A 22,846-nucleotide genomic window follows, 5' to 3' on the forward strand; every position below is an offset into this window, starting at 1 on the left:
CTCCTAGTGAGGCAATAGTGAGCCTCTGTGTACTTGTAAGTTTGTAGAGTAGTGTAAACTTAACTGTTTTCTAAATTCCTAGGAATAGAACATTTGTGTCAAAGGGTGTTAACATTTTAAGTTGTAACACCAGCTTTCATGATTAGGTCCCATACCTAGGAGAATTGAACTGGATGTTTTTATAACCACCAGCTTTTGTCATCAGTGATTTTTGGCAGTTTTGCTTTACTTACTCAACTAGATTTTCAGCTCCTTTGGGCAGAGATTACATCAAAAGGTGCGCAGGCACAGCCCTGATACAATGTGAGGCCCTCAGGCTCAAATGTGGAGCCAGTCACGCAGTACGAAGTCAGGATTCCTGGTGTAGCCCTCAGCCACAACCCGTTTACCAGCCAAGGAACAACGTCAGGCTTTTCTGGGAACCACATCTACTAAGAGATGAAGGTTAACGTTAACAGAATACCCAGATGGTTACTTTAGGTGGGCCATAGTGAATGTGTGTGTGTGCGCGCATGTACATCCATGTGAATCTGGTTGTGTGTATGTGCAAGGGGTCTGAGGGCTCTGAAAGCTTATAGGAGTGGGAGGGTGAGAGAAAGTCTAGAGGATACAGTAGTCTCATAAAGACCCTCTGAAACACAATATGGACCACGAAGGAAATTGTCTAAAGGGCAAAAACCAAACCCAGCAAGCTTATCAGATGCACAGTAACAGCACAGTGGCCCCGGCTACGTGAAGAGACAGCGAGAGGCACAGACGAAAGGAAGCTTCAGGTAGGACGAGATCCCCCTCGTCTGTGCAGGCACATAGCCCCCATGGCTGAGAACCATCAACAGGGTCTTCTTTTGAAGATTGTCAGTGAGCTGCCCTGGGGTGACAGACTCAGGGAAAACAGCAAAGCCTGTTCATAAGCAAAGAGCAATGCAAGTTGAGTACAGAAGCCCAAAGCATGTGCCTTCACTCCCTTTCCTTACTTTGTACTTTTTCTTACCAAATGGCCAGAGATTTTATTGGCGAAAGCTTCCTAACGTATATATGTGTGTGTCCTCCCCAGAAAATTTTCCTCCAGCCACTCCGAGGAAAGTTTTGAGACAAATAACATTTACTCCCGAAAATGATGCAAATCACAGTTCACCCAAAAAGGAATGTCCCAAGCAGCAGAGCAAGGACAGAAGGTGGCACAGTTCTGGAAGTGGTGAAACGAGGCTCTCAATCACGGACACATCCAATTATCCAAAAGTAAAACAAGCCAACCATCTTGACCTTACTTCATTTACAATAATCCCGCACAAAAAGAAGGCACAAGGAGCAAAAGCCAGGAAAGACTTCTGAGCTTCACAACTAAAGACAACATATTTTAGAGGGTCGCACTTCTTTCTATCCCTGGGTCTACTTCAAGAGCACACATTTCTCACTCACCAAAGAGAGACAAACCCCATGTTCCTCTCAGTGAAGGGTTCATGGAGGACATGGTATTTCACTAACTTTTAAAGGATGGACAGACTAGCTGGGAGCGGGAGGAGTGTTGTCTCAGACAAAGGTGGGGAAGCACAGTGTTTGGGGAAGAGTGTGGTGAAGCTTAGAATGTCCGAAGGTGAATAAGGAGAAACAAAGCTGGTAAGGAATTCTAGTTCCAGACAACAGAGAACCTTAAAAACTAAAAAAAGTTTGGACTTTACTTATAAGGCATGACGTGCCCTTGGAGAGATGTAAGAAGACAGGGACGAGATTATCCACAGGTTAGGGGATGAATAACATGACAGAATAACATTTGGATGGTTTGCAGATGGAAATGACTGTGACGTGGGGGGACGACAGCCCCTTTTAATACGGCTCCCTCAGCTGGGAGCCCCTCAGTGGGGCTGCACTAAGATCATGGCTCTGGAAGAAAAATGAGGGATCAATATAAGAAACGTTTCAGAGACTTGAAGACTGGCTTATGGTAGGGGTTAGGGAGGCAGAAGTTTCGAAAGTGACATTGAAGTTGGTTATGGTTCACCAGGAAACAAATGATACCATTAACAGCTAGAGGAAAATCAGAAGTCAGGAAAGGAAGATCTGAAGTGGAAAATAAATTCAGTTTTAGATATGCAGGAAAGTTTTAAAGGATAAATAAGAGCTAGATGGGGGCCAGCCTGGTGGTGTAGCGGTTCAGTTCGCACGTTCCACTTCTCAGTGGCCTGGGGTTCACCGGTTCGGATCCCGAGTGCGGACATGGCACCGCTTGGCATGCCATGCTGTGGTGGGCATCCCACATATAAAGTAGAGGAAGATGGGCACGGATGTTAGCTCAGGGCCAGTCTTCCTCAGCAAAAAGAGGAGGACTGGCAGTAGTTAGCTCAGGGCTAATTTCCTCAAAAAAAAGAGAAAGAACTGGATGGTTTGTAGTTGAGGAAAAGGAACCTTGAAGATAGGGAAATTGGGCATAAGAAGAAGAGAAAGCATGGCTGATGAAACAATGTTCTTCTTGGTGCAGTTTTTGATTAAGAGCATAAGAGGAGAAAGATGATTTAGGTAGGAAGAGAAACACTTGTTCTTTGGCAGGAGGAAAAGAAGTGAAAGTAGGTAAAAAAAAAATACAGAAACATTTTGAGGTAGAAATGAGGGAAATCAATAAAGTGACCTCAAAATTCTCAGTTTAGTAGAAGGTGAGGTAGCTTGCGGAGAGTGAGAGTGGCGTCGGGGCAATGGGAGAGTAGAGAAGATTTGTTTAACCCTCGTGGAGACTTTTACTCAGCGGCAGGAGAATATAGGTGACTGAGCAGCATCTGAAGTGTGGGTGTTTTAGAAAGCCTCACCTATTCTGTGCTATAGACCACATCCAAAGTCTACACCTGTGCGGTCACAAAAGAGGTTCACAACAAACGTGGGTAGGTCAACACGAGTCCCATCCCCACTGGGGAGCGAAGAGAGCACAGGCCTTTCTGATAATTGCTGATGTTTATTGAGGACTGGGTTACATGCTTGCTGCATTGTCCCATGTAACCCTCACATCAACCCTATGAGGGAAGGACTCTATTCTCCTCCTCAACTATCTCAAGTGACTTGCCCAAGGTCCCAACCTTCAATTGGCAGAGCCAGGGCAGATGTACCCAATTTTAGAGGCCATTCTCTTAGCCACGCTGCCTGGAAGCGAGACCATAGCCTACTCTTCACCTAGGACAATGTCTTAGACAGGGTCATGGGTGAGATGAAGTCCAGCCAACCTGCAGGCCTGGCTGGCAACCTGTCTGGCTCACTCTAACCTTCTCCACCTGGCACCTCATTTCAGGACGTTGCTTCTTGCTCTGACACACCCACAGCCTAGTCAAACTTCGGCTTTTCTCGGCTTCCTTCATATCACTTCCAAAGTGAAAATTTAAGAAAAATAGCAACTTTTAAACACCCATTTGCAATCTGTTATAAATCATCAAAGCGTGTATATCTCTCCTCCTCATAGGAAAAAAAAAAAAGAAAGAAAAAGAACCCTTGTTAGCCAGAGTTGTGCTTGAGATGGTTGCCAACCATTGTTCTTCTTGGTTTTGTTAATGAAATGAAAGGAAGTGAAGTTTATATTTCTCTCTGCAGTTTTCAATGTTTGTCAATTCTTCAGGAGCAGTGGCTGTGACATAGCTGTTAAACACTTGAGCTCTGTGACTAGAAATACAATTTTAGCAGTTGGAGGAGAAATACATTTTTAACAGTTGCAGGAGAAAATAATATGCTGGTGGAAAGGCTGCAAAAACTAGGAGGAAGGATAAAAATCTGTTTTAAAACCTGGGGAAAAGGCGTGTAGTAGGCACAGGACTAGCCAGTGATTTATTAAAGCTTGACGTGATGAAAGCTAATTTATATGAAGTAATTTGAAGGAATGTTAGATGAGTAAAACCTGTTACTTGTACTGTAATTAATAATAATAATAATGATAGTGACAATAATAATGACAGCTTCAGCAAAAACATGTATGTGCCTCGTTTGCTGTTCCTTCTGCCTAGATTGCTCTTTTCCCAGCTCTTCATGGGGCTGGCCCCTCCTCCGTCATTCAGGCTTTGGCGTTTACGTCACCCCCTCAGACGTGATTTTCAATCACACCACGTTATTGTGTTTTCTGTCCATTATAATACTTATCATACTGTTTTCCTACGAATTTCTTACTTTGCTTGCTTGTCTCTCTCTTCCCCTAGAATGTGAGCTTCCTGCGAAAAGCGCCATGTCTGCCTTGTTCAATGTTCTCTCTCCAGAACCCAGAACAGTACCTCAACACACCGTAGACACTCATGAAATAAACGCCTGCTGAATAAGTAAATAAATGACCTCATTTAATCTTTATAACAACCCTGTGGGCTAAATACCAGTCTGTTTTACACAGAAGAGACCGGGTGGAACGATAGTAAGTAGTTTGCCCAAGTGGACCTGCTGGGATGCTTGAGCGAGCATCATCTTAACACTCCTTCCATTTAAAAGAAATTGGAAAGCTGCTCCCTTCTGTCTCTTCACCACTGGGCATGAACTTTTGGTAGAAAGTTGGCCTAAACTTTCGCTAGAAAGTTTTATATATATATATATATATATTTAACTCCCTAGAGGAGAATTCATCACAGGTTTTAGTTTAGTGTCTCAAAACCTTCACTGTCTTTCCAGTACCTTTTTAAAAATTAAGAAAATTTCAATTAAATTTAATTAAAATTAAAAATAGTTTCCTTATTACAAAAGCAAAGCTTATTTACTGTAAAAAATAGATAAGCAAAGAAAGAAAAAGAAAAAGAGAAAAAAGAAAAAAAGAGAAACCCAGAAAAAGAAAGAAAAAAATGTGAAAAAGAAAAAAATTTAAAAGTCCACAATCTTGCCACCCAGGTAATCACTATGATCTTGCCGTTAATCATACCTGATAACATATGATAGACAAAGATATATTTTAAAATGGATTAATTTCTTTCCTATTGTTTCGCTATGTTTCACATAATATATTGTTTGGATATTTTCTTATCAATATTCATCTATATAATGTTGAAAGTCTATATGATATCCCTGCTATATAAAGGTATCTATCATAAACTACTGAAGGGGGGCGAGGGGTCCTTGAAGGAAGGAGGTCAAAAGGTACAAACGTCCACTTATAGGATAAATAAGTACTAGGATGTAATGAACAACATGATGACCGTTAACACCGTTGTCTGATATGTAAGAAAGTTGTTAAGAGAGAGTAGATCCTGAGTTCTATCACAGGGAAAAACCAGATTTTTCTTTCTTTTTTTTTGTACATATCTGAGGTGATGGATGTTAACTAAACTTACTTTGGTAATCACTTCACAATCTATGTAAGTCGAATCATGGTGCCATCCCCCTTAAACTTACACAGTGCTGCACCCCAATTATATCTCAATGTAACTGGAAAATAAATAAGTACTGAATCAAAGCCTTATTTTTAGACATTGAATTCCTCACTCTCCTTCCCTTCCCTCGTTCTTTCTTTTTTTTCCTTTCTTCTTTCCTTTCCTTTTTATTTCTTATTTCTTAAACCAATATAAGCAATAGCGCAATGAACATCCTTTTGCATAGATCTTTGGCACTTATCTGATTACTTTATTAGAATAAATGCCCAAAAGGCTTATGCCAGCTTTACCCCAACAACACTATGTGAGCATGTCTGTCTTCTCTGCCCCCGCTTTTGTTTCCCTACTGATTTGTTAAAATTTTGTCTATGGATGTTATTCCGGTTTCTGTCATTTCTGTTGCATTTTTGCCCCCTCTGCTAGCTGTCTTTATCCTTTTTTCTGTGTCTAGGGAGGCTGTCCCGGGTCGGAACAGCTAGAGGAGTAGCTACACTTAGCCACTAGGTAGCTATGTGACCTCGTGCAACTTATTTAGGTCTCATTTTCCTTTGTGTGTACAAAATTGGGATAATTACCTTATAGGGTTGTAATTAGCATCATCCGAGTTGTGTGTGTAAAATATATACCACAGTGCCTGGCACATAGTTAGCATTTGATAAAGGATAGCTATTATTATAATTTACAGAATTTGAATGTTTATGTAGTCACATTTAATTTTCCTTTAGCCATAGGTATTATGCTTAGGTAATACCCGGAGGCTATATGAACATACACCTGTATTTTCTGGAAAATTCTAGCATTTCTTTGGTTTTGTACTTTACGTTTAAAACCTTTAATCCATATGGAATGCATTTTGCTGTTTGTTATTGAGTGATAATGTTGTTATATATCTTTTCCTTATATGGTTAATTGGTTTTCCCAACATTTAATGAACAACTCATCCCTTGCCTACAGATTTGAAACGCTGCTTTTATTACGTACAAAATTTGCCAACATACTTGAACTAATTCTTGCATTTTCTCTTTTGTTTCACGGATGTGTGTAACTATTCCTGTATCGATTACTGCTGTTTTATTTATTGTGGCTTTACAATATGTTTTAATGTCTGACAGGGAATGTGCCATCTTATTTTAAAGATTTTTACTTTTTCCTTTTTCTCCCCAAAGCCCCCCGGTACATAGTTGTATATTCTTCGTTGTGGGTCCTTCTAGTTGTGGCATGTGAGACGCTGCCTCAGCGTGGTTTGATGAGCAGTGCCATGTCCGCGCCCAGGATTCGAACCAACGAAACACTGGGCCGCCTGCAGCGGAGCGCGCGAACTTAACCACTCGGCCACGGGGCCAGCCCCAGGAAATGTGCCATCTTATAATTATATTTTCCAAAGTTTCTAGGATATTCTTATATATCAATACTTTTACATTAAGTTTAAACTTAGCAAACTGATATTTAAATAATTCTGAATAGCATTAAAGATACAGCTTAATTTGATGGAGAATATCTTTTACAGTTTAATGCAAGAACATAGGGTGTCCCTCTGTTCATGTTCTTAAATAAAAGTACCTCAGAAAAAGTTCATAGTTACCTTAATAGTATTAATAGTGAATATTGCTTGGTAAGCTTATTTCTAAGTATTTCGAAAGCTTTTGGTCTTATGGGTGCTATCCCTTTGACCATTTTTTTTTTTCTAACTGGTAATTGCTGTTACACAGAAATTTACTTTTATAAATCATTATAACCAGTCACCCTATTGAACTTAATCTTTTCTAAAAATTTTAAGGTGATTTTATTGATTTTTCAAGCAATTACATTATTTGCAAATATTGTAATTCAGTCTTATTTCTAATATTCATAACTCATTTTTCTTGTTTTATTACATTGGTTAGAACATTTAAAACACTGTTTAATAACAGCAATAATAACAGAAATCTCTATTTTTCTGTCTTTAATGGTGATGTTCCGGTCTGTAATGGGAAAGCCTCTTGTGTTTTACTATTGAGGATAATACTGGCTCTCTTCCCAATGCTTTCTCTTTTGTCTTTAAACATGTTCTTTCACATGCTATAATCAGTAGAAACAGAGAAGAGTGGCTCATCATTTTCTTCTCCACATTGACAATATTTTTCTCAGTGACTACCAGCTATTTCATTCAAAAATTCTATGTGTTCTAAATTTGCCAATAGTTCATTTTCAGGGAGAAAATTGTTTGTTTTGCTTCCTTTTTGTTGTTTTCTTTTTGTTACCTTTGCAGAGGAAAGGCTAATGACGTGCTGATCTTTCTCATTTGTCACAATCTCGGTGATGCTGAACATGTGCCCCACAAGCTTCCCCACTGGCTTGGTGCTGATACTGGGGTGCCACAACCGCAGCACCTTGTCATCCCCTGAAAAGAAGGACATGGGAAGATTATTTCCTCAGGGATACCGGTGGTCAAAGTTTAGTCTCTCTCACGCGATCGCATCCTTGTCTTTCTTCTAATATCACAACACAGTCTGTTTCTCCCAGGATGCATTCTATGATTGACTTACCAAGAGGCTAGCCTGGTTTTTGGATCTGCTGCTTCTCGTCGAGGCTGTTTGGTAGTAATTTTATTTACACATACAAATGTGAATTCTTATAAATATTTTACGAATCCTTTTCTTGATTCAATACTTTCCTACTCATTCATGCATTAATGTATTATTTATACTTTATTTACTTCCACAAAGTATTTAAGGCAGCTGTTCTTTTGTTTTCACGTTCTTAAATTATGCAAACATTACAATAATAAAAGAAATCAAAGGAAGAGGAAAATTGCACATAACCTCTTCCATTATGACAAATCAAGCGTTTTCGTTTTTCCATCTTCCCTTCTAGCACATATCCACAAGCACAGGTAATTTGTATGTAGCCACCATCATAGCATAGACGCAATCTTTTTAATTGTTAAAATCATATGAGCACAAGATAAAAGATTTAAACAGTATGGAGGGTATAATTTTTGTAAAAAATGTCTTTTTTCCCCTCATAATCCCTACTTCCGCTCCCTATAGGTAATCACTGCTAACTTTTTTTTTTATCTCTTTCAAAGAGACTTTTTATTTTCAGAGTTAAGAATAACACTTTTCCATTCATATCTAAATATTTCAGATTATTTTCAGGAAGTACTTAGGAAGATTACCATTTCTCAACAACAAAAAATCAGTATTCCTAATTTTTACCTTTGATATACACATAAAAAATATATTATAAATGTTGCCAAAATACAAAAATCACTGCTTTAAAATGCATTTTTACAAAGAAATCATGGCATACTATACTGAATGCATATAAAGACAGCTCAAACTAAAATTTTGTAGAATAGATTTATCATTTTGTTATTATATGTAGATTGAAGGGAAAGTCACTTCCTTTTTTTTTCTAGCTTTATTGAGATATAATTGACACATAATATTGTGTAAGTTTAAGGTGTACATGTGATCATTTGATCTATGTATATATTGCAAAATGATTACCACGATAAGGTTAGGTAACACATCTATCACCTCACATAGTTAACTTTTTTTGGTGTGTCATGAGAACTTTTAAGATCTACTCTCTTTGCAACTTTACAATACAGTATTATTAACTATAGTCACCACACTGGACATTAGCTCCCCAGAACTTATTCATCTTATAGATGGAAATTGGTACCCTTTTTAAAATATAAATTTTATATTAAATATAATTAAATATAATTAATATAAAATATGAATATTTGATATTATAAAATAAAATATGATTAAATAAATATATTTAATGTAACTTTAGAAAAATGTTAGATATATTTCTAGGTACATTTTTCTACCCACTATTTCTTTTTCATTTATGGAAGACCACAGGTCCATGCCTTCATAATTGTCATTTTAGTTTTTGTCTATTGATAAATGGTTCTGAATATTCTAGTTTTGCAGTTTATTCAGCAACACAACAATAAATAATTATTGTATTTTGGATTACATACTGAGGATAAATTCCCAAAAGTGGGATCACGGCATTAAGGTGTATCAAAATTGTTATGATTTTAAAACATATTATTAGGTTGCTTTCCAAAATGGTCGTACCAAATCCAAAGGCCATCAGCTCTACATGATGACACCAGTTTCATCAGACTCTGGCCAGCACAGGGACATTATCATGATTTTAAGTGTTTGCCATTTTAATAGGTATAAAAGGATACTTTGTTTTAATTTATATGATAGCTAATACTGTTGAGTATTATCTCCCATGTATATCTGCTTATCATATCTCCTTCCTCTGTGAGTCGTTTGACCATATTCTTTACCCATGATCTATCAGAATTTAGATGATATTAAAAATTAAAATTTAATTAAAAATTTATTATGTACATGCACACATCCAGTTTTATGATAAAGACTGGCTAACTGTTCACCAAACCCATATTGTCTCTTACTGGGTACACAGCTAGACTACATTTCCCAGACTCCCTTGCAGTTAGGTGTGGTCACCTTACTGACTTTTAGCTAGTGAACTATGAGGGTTGATTTTAGATTTTACAAGACTGAGAAGAAATACATTTCCATTGTGTTTGAGTCATACATTTTGGGGTTTATTTGTTGTAGCAGCTAGTGTTACCTGAACTAATGTGTAGTTGTAATCTAATTGTATTTTTTTTTAAGGAAGACTACCCCTGAGCTTACATCTGCTGCCAATCCTCCTCTTTTTTTTTTTTTTTTTTTGCTGAGGAAGACTAGCTCTGAGCTAACATCCATGCTCATCTTCCTCTACTTTATATGTGGGATGCCTACCACAGTGTAGCTTGCTAAGCGTGCCACGTCCACACCCGCGATCTGAACCAGTGAACCCCAGGCCACTGAAGCAGAACGTGCACACTTAACTGCTGTGCCACTGGGCTGGCCCCTAATTGTACTCTTTAAAAAAGTAATCTAAACCATGTATAATCGTTTACAAAATATAGGATATTTTTAAGAGACTGGATTCTCTATTGCACAAATAATTAAATGTCATCCTGGAAGCTGAGTCATAAAAATATCAAAGAATTTAGGGGCTGGCCCCATGGTCGAGTGGTTAAGTTCGCGCACTCTGCTGCAGGCAGCCCAGTGTTTTGTCAGTTCGAATCCTGGGTGCAGACATGGCACTGCTCATCAAACCATGCTGAGGCGGCATCCCACATGCCACAACTAGAGGGACCCACAACAAAGAATATACAACTATGTATGGGGGGGCTTTGGGGAGAAAAAGGAAAAAAATAAAATCTTTAAAAAAAATAATCAAAGAATTTCAAGTTGGCACCCTAGAAGTTATATCATTCAACTCTCTTATATCATAAAAGAAAGAAACTAACTCTTAAAGATTTAACAATTTTAATTAAATGATTCAATTCGATTTAACTTAATTTAATTATTTAAATGTTATTTGTCCAGAACCACATTTCAGAAAATGACGTCACAATTAGGAATACTGTGATGCATTGTTAAGTATCTTACTTATTACCAAGAATCTTTACGGCACTAGAAAAAAAAGAATTGTATAATTGCATTATAACCTAAGTTATAATTTATATGTAGTCTAAGTTATAATTCACAATTTCTATATAAAAAACCTAAAATTCAAAATGGTCATTTTAATTAATCAGGTAGCATGCCTGTGGCCGCCCGCAGGATGAATTTGCTGATATATATGGGATTTTTTAGTAAATAAACTTATCCAAACTGAAAGAACCAGTTGGGTAAGAAGAATTAGATGATTTGCTGGTTGGATATTTGTAAGCCAGGTAAATGTGATAGATATAGAGGGTTCCATAATTCTATGATTATTTTGTTGGGCCCCATGAAAAAGAAACATAGCATTTTCTCTACCTTTTTCTTTCTCGCCTTTGAGTATCTCAATCCATCCTTCAACTCTTAGCATAGCTCTCCCTCCAAAAATATTCCAGGATGTCTTCACATTCTTCAAAACTTAGTGCCCCTGCCTATGTGCCCTCTCCCCCTGTCATCTTTTATAATTGATTATTTATTTGACTGAGCCATCCAGTAGACTCCAAGTACCTTGAAGGCAGGATTTTTCTTGTTTATTATGGCATCTCTAGTGTGAAACCATAAAAATGGTATACATTTATAGTAGGAGTTCAAAAAGTATTTATTGAATGGCTTCAATAACTTCAGTGTTGGGACTATGGCTTCTAGCTCAGAGGTTTAACTAAGTGACAAAAGACTGGGAAAATGTGGATCTTTGTTGAATGTTCCTCTGACTCCTTTGATAAGGCCAGCTGTTTTATTCTAGAGGTTCTCACATCCTGAAGCGTTTTTAGAGGTGGGCTGAAAAAACTCAGGGTACAGCTGACTCTTAGTTCAATTTTCAGGCAACTGCTGTGGATTGAATTGTATCTCCCGTAAATTCATACGTTGAGGCCCTAACCTCTAATGTGATGGTGTTTGGAGACGGGGCCTTTGGAAGGTCATTAGATTTAGATGAGGTCATAAGAGCGGGGCCCTAATGATGAGAGTAGTGCCCTAATGAGAAGAGACGTCAAAGAGCATGGTCTTTCTTGCTCTCTACCTGCCCTGTGAGGATATAGTGAGAAGACGGCCATCTACAAGCTGGGAAGATTGTCTTCATTAGAAATCGACCATACTGGTACCTTGATCTTGGACTTCTAACCTCTAGAACTATGAGAAAATTAATTTCTGTTGTTTAAGCCCCTGAGCCTAGGGTATTTTGTTAGTATAGTCTGAGCTGACCAAGACAGTAATCAAGATATTTTAAGGACTATTGTCAATGGGTAAGTGGGATATTTTCTCAAATTTAAAACTTTCATGTTACCCTAATTAAGAATAAGAGGGAAAATTTCTTGAGAAATTACTGTACACTTGGCATTTTTCTAGATGTTGAGGATACAAAGAAATTCTAGTATTGACCCTGCCCAGAATCCACTTTTTCAGAAGACCAAACCTTATACTCTTTTAGACTTAATTCCAACATTTCCTCCCTAATGCCTTCCCTGATCACCTTGCCCAGCCTCAGAAGGAGTTAAGACTTCTTCCATGTTCTTGGGGTGTTTTCTTCAGATTTCTTTTATAGTATGAATCTTATTCAATTAAAATTGTCTCTTTACACATCTGTTCACCCATTGTCTGGTGAGCCTTACATCTCTCATTTAGAGCAGTGTTTGACAAATAGTAAGTGCTTAATACGTATTTGCTAGGTAAATGAGGTGGCTAGTAGAGTCACCCATGAAGGGGTTAAGAATACATATTTTGAGAAAGTCTGCCTTAATTTGAAACCTGGCTCTATCACTTACCGGCTTTATGACTTCGAGTAAGTCATTTCGCCTCTCTGTATCTAAGTTTCCTTATCTATACAATGGGGATAAACGGAACTTATGTCATAGCTTTATCATGGAGATTAAATGGGACCATCCACGTCTAATCTGAACAGTTCCTGGACTGGAGCTGACTGTTATTACTACTACTATTATTCTTCTTCTAAGTCCCTGCCATGGACAATGGATTGTACAAAATTTTTCAGGAAGAGAGAGAGGAATTGATACGCAGATGTATGAAATGTGGTCCCTGCTACTGAGAGTTTATAATATAATAGAGCAATAAGGCAAGCATGAAAGATATAGAGGGAACATAAGTATTCATAGAAAGAATATGAAATCTGAAGATAGGACTTGATACTATAATATATGATGGTTCACAGGGGGTTAATTCCTTGTTTCTGTGTTATTTTCCACTTATTTTCTTTCCTTTTTTTTGTTAATCTAGGATTTTCAATAAAGCCACACATAAAAGATAGGATTTTCTTTCTTTCAGCAAGCTCTTATCCCAGTGAATGAGTCACTTGGTCAAGTGCGTCACTCTTGATGAGATGAGCTGGCTCAGTTCATCGAGGAAAGCAAGGGAGGGTGCACCTGTAGTGAACCAGATACTGTGGCCCAGAAGGATGGGGGCTGGGAGCAAAGAGGACTGACTGGTGCTCGGTTCTCCCAGCTAATGTGTTGCATGGGTTGTGGCAAATCATTCTCTTTTCTGGGGCCTCAATTTCCTTATCTGTGCAATTTTGATCTGCATGATTCCTTCCAACTCTAAAGTTTTATGGCTGTGTGCTCTGGAGGGAGAGAGTACTACAGTGAGCAGAGGGCAATCTGGAACTTTCAAAGGTAATGAGAAAAACCCCAGATGATCAGTTACATGTTTCAAACTGAATAATTTCAATAATGCCCTATCTTGCCTGTATTCGCTTTTCACTGGCAGTGGCCAAGAAGTATCACATTACTCAGGTGGGTTCAGAACCCTGAGCCTCAGGCCCACAGATAGTCCTAGACAGTGTTGGCCAGGGTATCACCTGAAATGGCCATTATCACTCCTGGAGGATGAGGCCAGGCTCTCCCCAGAAGAAAATCTATGACTTGTGTCAATGAAAAAGGATGCAGTGGAAGATTGCCCCCTGAGAAATGTCCAGCCCTCTTAAACTAAGAGCTTTGTCCCTTGTGCATGGTGAAGGAAACCCAACCTTCCAGAGGTTCCCTGTTGTCTACCACCAGGGTCCTCTGGCTCTGCTTGCTTTTCGTTGATAGTAATGGAATCCTTACATAGTCTGTGTGGTGGCTTTTTTGGAGCCAGAATGAGCAAAAAGGGACATGATTCTAAGCTCTAAATACCTACAGTATTTCATCTGTATTATTATTCTTATTTACTTGTTGACTGATGCTCCATTTTGTATTATAGCTATCTATAAACGTGTCTTATTTGTACCATTAGATTTTGAATTCTTGAAGGTTAGAATACAACCTGATTATTATGAGGTTCATAATGCCCGGTCCATAGCGGTTGTTCAATAAATATCGGTTGAATAAAATATGAACAAATGCATGCAGAGCCCCGAGATGACTTGGATGGCAGATAATTATTGTTATACACTAGACCTTCTAAACTAGGAGTTTAAGTCTTAAAATGGCCAATAGAGGGCTTGCCCCGTGGCCGAGTGGTTAAGTTCGCGCGCTCCGCTGCAGGCGGCCCAGTGTTTCGTTAGTTCGAATCCTGGGCGCGGACATGGCACTGCTCATCAGACCACGCTGAGGCAGCGTCCCACATGCCACAACTAGAAGAACCCACAGCGAAGAATACACAACTATGTACCGGGGGGCTTTGGGGAGAAAAAGGAAAAAATAAAAAAATCTTTAAAAAAAAAAAAAAAAAATGGCCAATAGAGACAACTATTAGGTAAAAAAATTCTTGTTAGTCGCCAAAATAATGCTCAGGAAATTTTCAATTTTTTTTGTAAATACCTTGTCCTAGTTTGGTTTTTTTTTTTTTTCTCCAAGAGCTTCTGATTTTTCAAGCTCATCAAATGTGCCCGCACATTTAACACATTCAACTATGCCTCGCAAAGCTGATGGTGTATTTTGAGTCATCAGCTGGTACATGCAGTACATTTAGCACTGTGCTTGGCTGAGTTACTAATCAACAAAAGTATTCTCCTGAGAAAAACGTGTTTTCAGTTATTGAGGAATTGCATTTTCTGCTAATAGAGGCTCCATAGCTGTGACAATTCAGTAAGTTATGCATGGTGAAAAGTGTTAGTTGCTTGTCAGTCATACTGCTAACGAGCACTGAGGTTAACGAGAGTCAAACACCTTCATCCATAAACACTAAGTAGTTTCACTCCCAGAACTTTACCAAACAGATTTTGTTTTCTAGAAATGATTAAAATACTTAAGATTACAAAGTATATGAAAGTTGGTCAATTCTTATGTTTTGTATTCTTTTGTGTGAGAACAAAGGGCTGTCCAAAGGAGGGCGATCAGATTAATATGACAGTGTATATTTTTAGAAAAATCAGATTTTAGAAGTCAAATCTCATTTTAGTCACATATTTAAGTATTGCTTTTTCAAAGGATTTCATGTGCAGAGTTTGAGTTGAAGTAGGCTAGAAGGCTATTCTTTTTACCTAACTGAAGATACACAGTGGTCGGTGCAGCATCCATTGCAATTTGATTCCCAGGGAATTTTGCAGCTTCCTTGTGCCCCACTACTGCACTTTCCTTCCCTCATTTCTTGAAGTGCCCACCACCACCTTTTGATGTGTGGTTTAGACGAGGAAACATGCCCATTTCCATTGCAAGTAATAATCCAAGACTGTCATCAACTCAAGAAGGGGCAATGGCGATCAAGAAATTCTGATACAAACATTCCATTTCTTTTTTTGAAAACATCTAAATTTAGTATTTGTTTCCCTATGTGTGTAGACCTCAGTACGGAGCTCTTGGAATGATAACCTTAATTAGTACAGCTTACAGGCTTGGATTCCTGTTTGTTCTAAGAATCATCACTACCAAGCTTCTGGAAACTTGCTCCCAGTCCAAGCCACTACTCCCACATACTACTTTGCAGACTTCTTATCCATATGCCTTCTTTTCCTTTCTTCATGACCTTAGTTGAAATTTAGAAGTTCGTGACCAATTAATGCTTTGCTTTTCTGAATATACAAAGCTGTGACTATGTATTAAATAACGTCTAATTGGTAAACTGAGTTCCAAATTCTCCAAAAGACATTTTAGTTTATCTCCCTATGAACAGGAATTTCTTTAATCAATGGAATCAGAGTATTTTAAGGTCAAAGGGATCTTGGAATTTACGTAGTCCAACTTCCTCATTTTATCAGATAAAGAAAATGAGCGACAAGGAGAGATTAAGTGATAGTTGGAAATCACATACTTGGTTAGCGGCCAGCTTATGACTAAACTCAACTCTTCTAACTTCTAGTGCATTGTCTTCATTGTTTTGCTTTCTAGGAGACTACTATACAATTTTTTAAAGTAATATTTGAATCATAGGCTAATTTTAACTGAGTGTTATGGAAGGCCCAAAGCTGAGCACAGGTTTAAATATAAACCTCAAATGCAAGTGTACTTGAAAAAGAATTAATTTTATACCCTCAGGGGAGATTACCCAGTCATGAAGTGAGATGCAGCTATCTTTGTACTTAATTTCAATGTGTTGTAAATGGATCGAATTAACATTTATTGAGAACTTATTGTGTGCCAGGCATACATTATCTCAATTAATCTTACATATCAGCATATGAAGTAGGTGTTTTTGTTTCTGTTAGCATTATTCTTAGCTAGTTTGTATTGAGTTTGTATTGATTTATTAAGTGCAAGACTCTGTGCCCAGTACTTTTTTTGGATTTGTTTAATTCTGATAATAGCCTTGTGAGTAGGTACTATTATCAGCTCCACTTTACAGATGAGATTGAAGCTTAGAGGAGTGAAATGACCTGCCCAAGGCCACACAGCTTGCTAGTAAGAGAGCCAGGATTTGCACCTGGACTGTCTGACTCCAGAGCCCAGGCTCAAAGCCATCACACTGGGATGGAAGCCCAAGATCATAGATCAGGAGCCCGAGGCTCAGAGATTATTTCCGTCTTCTACCTCCCCCTCAGGCTTCTGAGATGGTCAGCTTCTCCTCCATCTCAGCAGAAGGCCTTGTTTTTATCCCCCACTCCGATTACCTCTTAACTGTTGGTATGTTTCAAGGCTCTATCCTTGGCCCTCTTGTCTGTTAACTCTAGAACGCTGGCTCCTGACCTTTTTGGTCATGAACCCTTTGAATATTTGGTAACATTTTGACTTTCTCTCCAGAAAATGCACACAGACACACATGTGTCATTCTACCTTGGGGGCTCCAAGGCTCCTTTCAAGCCCACACTTGGGCCCCGGGCTAGGAACTCATGCTGTCACACACTGAAGTAAGTTCTAGACAAGTTAGAGAACTAAAAGCAAAATATAAACAAAAGAATGAGAAAATAGTATAATAAAATTTGTTTCACATATTTTCAGGCTGAGTGACATCAAATCCAAAGCCACAAAGAAAAAGACTGAGATGTGACTTTATACAAATTTTAAAATTTTCTAAAAGGTTTTCCCAGCAGTAAAATTCTATAACTTTATGAAAATTTGATAACTATGTTAATTAAAGAGAGCACTGTTTGCAAAGTAGAAAATCTCTGTGCAACATGAACTGTCCTCTTACCTCCAGTGACAATCACATTTGCTTTTATACAGTAACAAAAAGTGTTGGCTCCTCTTGGCATGGCAAACTCTCTGACAGGCCTGGGAAACACAAATTAGATGTCAACCTTGTATAATTTTCTTTATAAAACAAATTGCAAGGGGCTGGCCCCTTGGCAGAGTGGTTAAGTTTGCGTGCTCTGCTTTGGCGGCCCACGGTTTCACCGCTTTGGATCCTGGGCACAGACATGGCACCGCTTGTCAGGCCATGCTGAGGCGGCATCCCACATGCCACAACAGGAAGGACCCAAAATATACAGCTATGTACTGGGGGGATTTGGGGAGAAAAAGCAGAAAAAAAAGAAGATTGGCAACAGGTTGTTAGCTCAGGTGCCAATCTTTAAAAAAAAAAAAAAAAGCTAATTCCAACTTATAAATACAGTCAATAGGCTCATTTCTAGTCGCTTGTAAATCCATTTACCCACAGAAAATATTAAAATAATATTTACTGACCCAGAGAGTCTACCTGCTCCGTAATGCGGTGATATTAGCCCAGCACTTCATATCATTTCTGTCTAAGAAGAAACACAGCCTCCACGCTGGGGCTGGGCTGCGCTGGTGGTAAGGATGGTGGAGATATGGCAGGTCTTAATCCAGAAAGCACATTCGGCAGCTGACTGAGCCCGTTTGGTAGCACATAATGCCAGGGACACATTTGGACACTTCCTCCTCTCTCACCACCCACCTCCAACCTGCTGTCAAGTCCCACTGATTTTACCTCTGAAATATACCTGGAATCTGACCACTTCTTCCCATCCCACCGCAGCATCATGGTTCAATCCCATCTTCTCTGACCAGAACTCCTGAAATAAACTGCTCATTCCTCAGCTTCCACCATGGCCCATTCCTTTTTCCCCAATCCCACCCAAATCCTGTTGTCATGTTGCAGCCAAAAGGGTCTTTGTAAAACATGAACTGGATCACATGGCTTCTCTCCAGTGGCTCCCCAATGCTCTTAAAAGCCACATTCTTTCACCTGGGTCCCCTGGCCCTGGGTGGTCCCTGTCACCTTTCCAGGCTCACCCTATGCCCTCTTCTTCCCCACACGCTATAATCCAGCCACGCTGCCCTCGCCTGCCTCCTTTCTGGGCACACTGAGCTCTTTCCCTCCTCAAGGCCTTCTGCAGAGGCCGAAGATATTCTTCACCCAGATGCTAGCCATGCTAACAACCGTCCTTCTGTGGGTGTCAGCTGCAATGTTGCTTTCTCAGAAAGGTGTTGCCTGGACTCCACCCTCCGCCCCCACCAACTAAATAATGACTTTCGTGCTATTCTCTCCTAGTACCGTGTTACTTTCCCTTAAAGTATATAGCATCTATCACACAATTTTAGTATGTATGTTTTGAGCATCATTTAATATCTCTGAGTAGTGTTGTGCTGAGCTTAAGTGAGAATATGTGAGCTTAAATCCTGGCTTCACCACTGTGCCTCAGTTTCCTCATTTATTCGATGAGATGATAATAATACTGACCTCAGAGACCAGCAATAGTTGCAAGCCGTTACTGCATGTGACCAGATGAGATAACAGGAGGAAACGGGGTCATTGTGAGGAGGGACCACCAGCAGGCACTGAAGACAGAGCGGGTGGAAAAGACAGCACCTGACCTTTGTCTGAAATGTGTATGTTCCTTTTTCTTTTTTTTTCCCTAAATACATATTAGCATACACTATTCTGTTCTCTGTTTTTTCACTTAATAATATATCTTTAAGATCTTTCCAAATCAGTACATAAAAACTTTCTTATTCTTTTTTTACTGCCACAGAGTACTCCCCTGTATGATTAAACTATCATTTATCTAATTTCTGAGGGAGTCAAGCTTGTCTCAGCTCTTTTGTGATTACAAATAGCGCTGCCATGAACAGTCTTTCTTGTGAAAGTGTCATTTCGTACGCATGTATTTCTGTAAGACAAGTTCCTAGCAATGGCCTTGCAAGTCTAGGGGACGTGTACTTGTAATTTTGAGAGATACTGCAGCTCCTTTTAATTTTTTGGCCCAGTGGACTACGCTTCTTTAAATGCAGCTCTTTACAAAAACTGGGCCTCATAAAACCTAACTATTACGTAGCTTATTTTGGGGGGTTATCTTTGCGATATTGACTCTAAGGGAAATACCCGGAAGCATCACCCTGGACTTCAGGCATGAATGGATTTTCACGACAGCTACCTTACTTCTGGATTTAGGGTATAAAAGCTATGGACGTGAATTAAACACAAGCTGTGGAGTCCTCAAAGCACAGTCACAAAGCCAACGAGAGAGCATGGAGATGAAGTCTGAACTGCCGTCTTTGGAAGGATACAGATTTATGATTTGGCTTAAGCATCTCTGTTTAATGTCATAAAAATTGTGAAGAAAACATTTGCTCAACTAAATTCAGGTATTTACATAAGTGTCCCTTACTGGAAACCAGGAGCCATATGTAGCTTTTTCCAATAAAGTTACTTTATTCTTCCTTAAGCCTAAGGTAAATAGCATTGCCTAGACCCCCACATCCAACTTCATCAACTCTTAACTTACAAGTCAACTTTATGAACTTCTTTACTTAGGTCAGAAATTCTCAAGGCCTTAGAGCAGTGGTTCCTAAATCTGGTTGTAGCATCAGAATTACTTTAGTTGTTAAAAAATAAGTTCCTGGTCCTTCCTTCTAACTTAATAGATCAGAATCTCCAAAGATGGTGCTCAGAGGTGTATACTAAATTTTTCCCCAAATTTTTTCTCATGTATACTTCTACAAAATTTACTTGTAAATTATATACATATATTACTCAATTAATATAGTACATATATGATAAAACAAACAATAAAATGAGATTAATATTTAAAAGAAATAGATTTTCTAGAATTTTCTACCCACATTCTGATGGATCATCTTATATTCCCCCCTAGAGTATATGCACCCCGCTTTGGAGACCTCACAGGATATGGGCTGGCTCCTGATACACTTTCAAGAAAGACTATGAGAGCTCTTTTTGATTCTTTTTCACAGGAGCCCCCACAAGAGGGGGAGTGGGAAGGGCAGACTTCCGCGGCCCTGACCTCAGGCAGGTGGAGCTCAACAGGGCTCATAATTTCCAGTGAGAAAGTTTGTTTCTCCTGGTGGATAGAAATACAGTCTTTATTTTCCAGACCCACATAATCAAATGTACTACAAATGAATAAATGTGCCTTTAAATAAAACCTGTTTCAGTTAGGAAGGCTCATATAATTGATGCCAACCTGGAAAAAGCTTGAAAAATGAACTGCTTTTCACAGATATTTCATATACATATTCAGCTGCGTATTCTCAAACAGATTGCTTTTTCATTGTTGCTTTAGGTGTATCTTACTCTAAAGAGAACACACAAGAGTGTTCAAAAGACAAACACTTTGTGAGAAACCTGTTGTAGTGAGCTCAGCTAGCATTTCTACAGCTTTTTACATCTGAAGAGTGAAGAGTGTTCACATGTACCCTGCCGTGTGGTGAGATATCTGGTTTGGGGCTTGAACTTGAGCCCAGGTCCTCCACACTCTGCTCCCTCCTCAGGGATGGGGTGGAAAGGGTGAGGGGGGTGCCCTCTTGGCCAGGGTGCCTCAGTGAGCCCCCTGTAAACGCCACCCACAGCAGGATGGCACCAGACTCACACTCTCATTGTCCATTCTGTAACAAAATCAAGTGTTGATACCATGGGACTTTGAACATAGAAGGCTCCCAATAAATATTTGTTTGAAACCCTTAAGGGACAAAAAGCTGGCTGATGATACCACTTTCCAGAGTCACGTAGGATAGAAATGTATGGATTCTGGGATGTTCCCTCTGAATTTTTCCCTGGTACTCTTGAGATAACAGCACTTCGGGAAGAGAAACATTTTCTAACCATTTCTTCAAAATGGAAAAAAAAAACCCATTGAACTGTCAAAAGACTGCCCGAATGAGAGCGTAGTCAGCTCAGTTTTCCTGCTGTTGTTAGAAAAGTTCTCCAGCTTTGACCTGGGGCGGGAAGAGGGGTGATCAGATAGAAGGTAAAGGGTGACTCGCGGGGGCACGTGTCACATGATTGGGTTTTTACTGAATGTAAGGTGATGCCCAGACAGGAAGGCATTCCAAGGGGATCACGTGATTGCTAAAGAAGATCCATTGAGCAAACAGTGTGTCCTTCTCTCTTTTCTGCCCTGGCAGTGGGGATAGTTGTTGGGAGTGAGGGCAGGGGACCAAGAAGAAGGCATTTTTATTTTCTCCTTGATGGTGTGAAGTAAGAAATTTCAGAGTGCCCTAGGTAAAGCTATTTTTTAAAGTGGTCCTCACTTTGAAATATCACCTGTCATTGATCCACATTGTGCCCATTACCAGGGGACAAGGTAGGGTACAATAGAAAACTCTATATCAGGACTTGGCAAACCTTTCCTTTAAAGAAGCAAATGATAAATATTTTAGACTTTGCCAAATAGTTTCTGTTATCACAACTACTCAGCTCTGCCCTTGTAGCACAGAAACAAGCATAAATAATACATCCACAAGTAAGCACAACCATGTTCCTATACAACTTTAATTGTTTTTTTAAGATTTTATTTTTCCTTTTTCTCCACAAAGCCCCCCAGTACATAGTTGTATACATTTTAGTTGTGGGTCCTTCCAGTTGTGGCATGTGGGATGCCGCCTCAGCATGGCCTGACGAGCGAAGCCATGTCCATGCCCAGGATTCGAATTGGTAAAACCTTGGGCTGCCAAAGTGGAGCGAGCAAACTTAACCATTCGGCCACAGGGCCGGCCCCTACACAACACTATGACCAAGGAAATGTGAATTTCATATTATTTTCATGGGTCACAAAATATTCTTCTTCTCCTGACTTTTTCAACCATTTAAAAATGTAAGAACCATTCTTAGTTTGCAGATGTGAAGACACAGGTGGCCCTCGGGATTGGCCCCCAGTATTTTCTGACCACTGCTCTGGATGCAAGACCATGAAGCCCAAACAGTACAAGTCTATAATAGCTCCACCTGCTCTCCTCAGCATTCAGATTCTTTTTTTGATACTTTTCAGTGTCTTCATTAGGGAAACAAAAGGAGGAATAACATTTATTGATTTCTAACTATGTGCAAGGCATTAAGCCAGACACTTTGTATGAGTAGACTTAGGTAATTTTTATGACTAGAAGGTTAGGTATATTCATTCCCATTGAAAGATGGGAAAACTGAGGCAAAGAAGAGCTAAAAGTAATGTGTTCCATGGTCACCAAACCAGTGAGTGCTAGGACAGAAACCAGTTCTGTCTGGCTCAACAGCAGCCCTACTGAGGAGCACCACCCACTTTCCAATATAATCATGTGCCTCCAAGTTGGGCAACTAATAAAGGTAATGCCGAACAGTTAGTTGCTCATCTCTTGGAAATTGTCAAGTTATCGAAGGGTTAAAGGTTCAGCTTGCATCGTGCAACAGGCCGCCGTGCTTTCACAGCATAATTAATTGCAGATGTTCATTCTCTTG

At 39.3% G+C, this 22,846-nt stretch overlaps 1 protein-coding gene across 3 annotated transcripts in view; it reads right to left on the reverse strand.

The window, feature by feature from the left end:
* Window positions 1–22,846, reverse strand: part of WDR64 (WD repeat domain 64) — a 115,809-nt gene that overhangs the window by 61,166 nt on the left and 31,797 nt on the right. For all 3 annotated transcript variants that reach the window (XR_011434165.1, XM_023632598.2, XM_014738038.3), the window contains 2 exons: window positions 17,348–17,427; window positions 7,553–7,692 (listed from right to left, as the gene is read on the reverse strand). Coding sequence is in view for 2 of the 3 variants with exons in the window: in XM_023632598.2 (XP_023488366.1) it covers window positions 7,553–7,692; window positions 17,348–17,427 (220 nt within the window). In the remaining variant the exon portion in view is untranslated. The remainder of the gene's footprint in view (window positions 1–7,552; window positions 7,693–17,347; window positions 17,428–22,846) is intronic.

This window comes from Equus caballus, chromosome 30 (assembly GCF_041296265.1).
Source record: "Equus caballus isolate H_3958 breed thoroughbred chromosome 30, TB-T2T, whole genome shotgun sequence".
Taxonomy (NCBI): Eukaryota; Metazoa; Chordata; class Mammalia; order Perissodactyla; family Equidae; genus Equus; species Equus caballus.